The following is a 5,052-nucleotide window of genomic DNA, read 5'->3' as shown; positions in this document are numbered from 1 at the left end:
GAAAGGGATGATGGGTGCGCGCAGTGATAAACGTCAACACGAAACTTCGGTCAGAGCGCAGGGCTCATAACCTGATAAACTCGGGGCTGTGAAGACAAAGATTAGATCCGACTAGAGTCGAAGCAAGATCTTCAGTCAGTAAGGAAAGACTGAAGAGGGAGGACGCAATCTGAAGTCCTTATATACTACAGAGAAGTGTCCATGACTAATCAAAGAGTGGTTAGTCACATGTACCATAGTGCGATGAATAATATGATGGTGAAAGAATTGCGACGTATCGCACCATAGGATGAGTAAGAGATGAGTAAGGCATAGACCTGTCTAGACCATTCTGGAGTAGTACGGATTGTCCTAGACAGTACCAGAAGAGTCCAGAAGCATAGCTATAGTACACGAGCAGAGAGTCCCAAATATGGTAACATACTACATAAGCGACTACATCTGGAAAAACAGCCTTTGCGAATTGACACTAATTATCACCATTCAGATAATCTTATCTATATTAGCAAGTGTTAGCAGAGATGACATCTACATTAGAGCTACTATTCAGACGCACTTCTTCAGTAGTGCAACTAAGCACTAATTAGTATACTTGGTACTAGTTATAACTACTCTTCACTATCACTTTTTCTATAGTGTCATATAGTGCCAACATAATACTACTATAGCACTACTGCAAATGTGGTCCTCTAATTTTCGCTATTTTGCACTACTGTAGTACTATTTTGCACTATTTTAGCACTACTCATCCAGGGAAGACTCAAATAAGATGACAATCCTTTATTTATAGCTCATAGTTCTGAACTCAAGCATTACACACCTCTATAGCTGCAAAATCACCATGATAGCTGATTTATATTGGAGGACACAACTCAACATAGAACTTGTCATCATGTATAGGACTAGGCTGTCAGCACAGCATTCATACCATGAAGCATACTCTATAGCACACTCCATATTATATACATAGTCCCAGACATTACACATATGCAAGCCTCAGCAGGTGAATCTCAAGGTGAGGTGTCACCACTTTGCCCAAGTCCAGCAATAATGGATATATATAGTACTTGTGGAGATGATCTATGTAAGCTCTGGTGGTGCAGTGGTATAGAGCACCCCTTCGGAATACCAGTGTTATCTGAAAGTGTGGTTGGGGGTTCAAGACTGGGTGAGGACACTTTTTTATAATATTTTTTCCAGCACTTTGAATGCATCCGGGGCTTATAAACAGATGGTTTTGAGGTCATATTAAGCATTTCTACACTAGGCAGAAATATGGACCCACTCTATCCACTACTATCAATGTCTACTGTAGCACTATTTCCGTCTACTATAGTGCTACTTTGCACGAATTTGCATTAATAGCGCAAAATAGTGCAATTATTTTTGGGGACCTCTCGTTTTTGCACTATTTTTCACTATTCAACTACTGTGTCTATTAAGAGCTAATTTGTACTAAATAGGTGTAATTCGCAAAGGTGGTTTTTACAGATGTACAGCTAAGCGCTAGAAGACGCATAGCCTCGTGTAGTCCGGACCGGATAAGTCCAAGTTCAACAAGGACGCACTCGTAAGCTATGAAACACTTCGCAGCCGCTAAGGCGTGCTTACTTGTAGAAATGACTGGTCGCGATAGCTAGACCACACTTTCGCACCTAGGCCAATTCGGTCAACTCACGACTCCCGATGCACAAACATCCGGTCCATGCACGACAGTTTCGACCGACCCAGCGCGCGCACTTCTTGACAGACACCCGAATTCGCGCAAGCGTCCGGGATGTCTGCCAGTGGCAGCGTGCGCCGAGACGCGACCGTCCATTCCGTCCCGATTCTGCACGCATGCGCGTGCTCCTGTCTGCGTCTACAGGGCCACTGCAGTGTCAGACGCACCCCGCTGGTATAGTACGGCTGTTTTCGTCGCAGGACAATCGCTCGTTGTGCCCCCCGTGCATGGTGCTGTGGTACGACACCCTGAGCACGTACGCACAAAGCGGACAACCGCCCGCCGCTCGGCGGCCGTGCCCGTCGAAAACAGCTGTCGCGCCATCGCGTCTTTTCCGTGTGTGCGCGCAAACGGCGACGAGACGAGACAAGTCGTAGGACTCACCTGGACGACCGCGACGGCCGCAGGGCGCGAGCGCGTGCAAGAGACACGGGGCCCCGGGCCCGCCGGCGGTGGACTTTGCACCTCTTGGGCACCGTGCTCAGAATGCATCTGAACGACGGTGGGTCACCGCGTAGGATGCATCAGCTTTGCTCGTGTGCGAGGGGTGAAAGAGCAAGGCGGGGAAGAGAGGGTAACGCACAGATACGGTCGCGCACGCTCCTGGCTGAGCCGTTTGCACACGTCAGTCTCGGACGACGGACGACGGAGGTGAGCGAATACGAGTACTATCTCGTAGTGCCCAGGACGGTTGGGACGCGTGGTGGGATGGATATGGCGCGGACAAGCTTGTTTGTTGGGGGAGGTGGGAGCTGAGGTTCGCGCTTGGGGTGCCTCGGTGGAGCGGATGGATGCTAGGCGTGTAGAAGCGCAGGGATAGAGAGGTGACGGAGGCAAGCGAGGATTGGGTGGACGTCGGCGTGGGCTTGGGCAGGGACGTGCGAGAGTGAGGGACGTGCGAGAGCGAGGGACGTGCGAGAGCGAGGGACGTGCGAGAGCGAGGGACGTGCGAGAGCGAGCGCTGGGGGCCGCGACTGACAGCGGGGATAGCAGGCGAGATCAGGCGAACGCGGGGGACGCAGCGTCGAACGTGGGGCAAGCAGCATTCCAAACGACTGCGGCTGCATATGGGCCTGCAGCTGTGTCGTCTCGCGTGTGAGGACCTCGCAGCTCAAATGAGGTCAGTGCCTTGAAGTGCTCATACTATGCTGAGTACACACCATCGTTGCTGATTCTGTTCTGGCGCTTATACAGGTACCTCACCGACGTCGGCCAATTGCAAGGGGAAGACTCAATGTTCGCTGAAGCAACGTTCGAATTACAGCGGTTTGCATATCGATAGGCCCGATATGCAAATGGCTGTACTGTCATCTAAACCTAGCCATGGACATTCCGCAGCCTCGCTCCTGGCGCCGTTCCCCTCCGTCCTCTCCCGACCAGTGCGATCATCCTATGCAGCAAAACTTCCTGCAAGACATGTCAATGGTCTGAACATGGTTATGAACTCCAAACCTCCATAAACCACTCCAGTCCATGTCGAAGTACATTCTGAATATTACATTTTCGATCGAGTTGAGCTCGCTTAGATGAGAGTCGTTTGTTCAGAAAACTTGATCGGACAAAATCTCTGAGCGCTACCGTTATGTAAGCAGAACATCATCTATATAGTGGGTGCTGCCTATCCCCATTCCCATCAGCAAAAGTGTAAAAATCTTTTGCCGTGTTGCCCGTTCAGGCAATACTCAGCGAGAGCGCGCAATATACGTCAGATCATGCGCTGTCATGGGTGGTCTTGCAATGTCGTAAATATATTGCAAGACCTTGCAATATCCTACAAGACCAGGCAATATCGGCAATACCGGGCAATATTTCGCATTATTGCAGGTATTGCGAGGTATTGCCGGTATTGCGCGCTCTCGGAATACATTTCCGGTATTGCAAGACCATGCCACAAATGGCGCTTCAGGCAATGTCCGCAATCCTGTAGGATATTTTTACACTTTTGCTGATGCCTATTCCGTGCTGGAGGAACGTGTTTGCCTCAATCCGAACTTGCCCAATATGGGGGCGATCACGCGGCGGATGGACGAGTTCACCGCAGGAGTCTGGGAGGATGCCATATATCGCGGACAAGTATGCGTTGCGTATGTACTCTCACGACGGGCATTGGCCAATGTCCTGGACCCAAACTGGGACAGAGAAATGGCCTGGGAATGGATGCCTGTCACAGGTCATGTCCCAATGCCTAGCTCCGGACCCGAGCCAGCGGGCGCTCTGATACCATAAAGAGAATATTGGCGCTCGAGACTGTCCAACAAGGGTATATACGCTTATGTCATTGGCTTTGTCAGCCTTAGTATTTCCCTTCAGGGATTTTAGCGCCGGATGGCTCAGGTCCGGAGCTAGGCATTGGGACATAACCTGTGACAGGCATCCATTCCCAGGCCATTTCTCTGTCCCAGGTTGGGTCCGGGGCATTGGCCAATGCCCGTCGTGTCTGGAAAACACGATGTCTCTCCATGCGGTGTGTGTCTTGTTACGTGCCTTCCTCTCCTCGTCCAGTTCTCCGCCTAGCGAATGTCAGGAGTCTGGGCAGGGAGAGCTTCCCACGGTCCTAAGAGGGCCGCTCAATTCTTGAGGATAGTGTTGCCGCCAAGCCAGCTAAGCTAAGCCAAGCTGACGAGCTGGATTGAGCTGGATCATCAAGCTGGAGCAAGCCAAGCTGAGATCAAGCTAGCTGGGCGCCAGCTTCCTGGCTGAGACCCAGCCACAGCTTGGCTTGCCAGCTGAGCCACCAAATATGGTAACAGGTCGCTCGTTCACAAAGACATTGTGGTATATACAACGTAACTTATGTACATGAGGCAATTTTGTGCAGCTAGTGGAGAGGATAACATATGAAGATTCTGTTAAGGTCCTTTAGACACGGAATGGCAATGTTCAGTGGTGCTGGTAGGCGGAGAGTTCTTGAAGGGTCAACTGCTCAATTTGGGAAATAAGGTCTCCAGTGAAGTCTAGCCGATAGGCGTGTCTCCACCACCTTGAAAACAAGAGCAGGCTTCAACGAGGAAGCAATGGGCTTGTCACGGACGTTGGACAGACGCCCCTTTTTGCCGCCCATTCCCCTCCCCTTGACGCCCACCTTCCATTTTCGGACCATTTCCTTTCTTAGCCCATCCCAGTTTGGACACTGCAGATACGTTCCCACACCCGCATGCTACGTTCCCGTGATCACCATGCCTTTGCCTTTTCCTTCCCGCCCTTTGTTCTCCCTTTGTCATCTTCACTGCCTCGCTCTCGCGCCTTGTCTTTGGTTGCTAAGCAGCCCTTCTAGTATATAAGGACCCCCTTAGGCACTCCCTAGTCCCCATCTCGACCTCTTGGTCATT

General features: G+C 50.8%; 1 protein-coding gene across 1 annotated transcript; it reads right to left on the bottom strand.

The window, feature by feature from the left end:
- Nucleotides 1-2,517: 2,517 nt before the first annotated feature.
- DICSQDRAFT_172210 (uncharacterized protein) lies at nt 2,518-2,886 on the bottom strand (the record flags this gene model as incomplete). Its single annotated transcript, XM_007367945.1, has 2 exons — nt 2,518-2,833; nt 2,882-2,886. The coding sequence occupies 2 exons, from the start codon at nt 2,884-2,886 to the stop codon at nt 2,518-2,520; spliced, it is 321 nt and encodes a 106-aa protein (XP_007368007.1).
- Between the last annotated feature and the right edge of the window lie 2,166 nt (nt 2,887-5,052).

This window comes from Dichomitus squalens (assembly GCF_000275845.1).
Source record: "Dichomitus squalens LYAD-421 SS1 unplaced genomic scaffold DICSQscaffold_30, whole genome shotgun sequence".
Classification (NCBI taxonomy): domain Eukaryota; kingdom Fungi; phylum Basidiomycota; class Agaricomycetes; order Polyporales; family Polyporaceae; genus Dichomitus; species Dichomitus squalens.
This window is presented reverse-complemented; position numbering and strand designations above follow the sequence as displayed.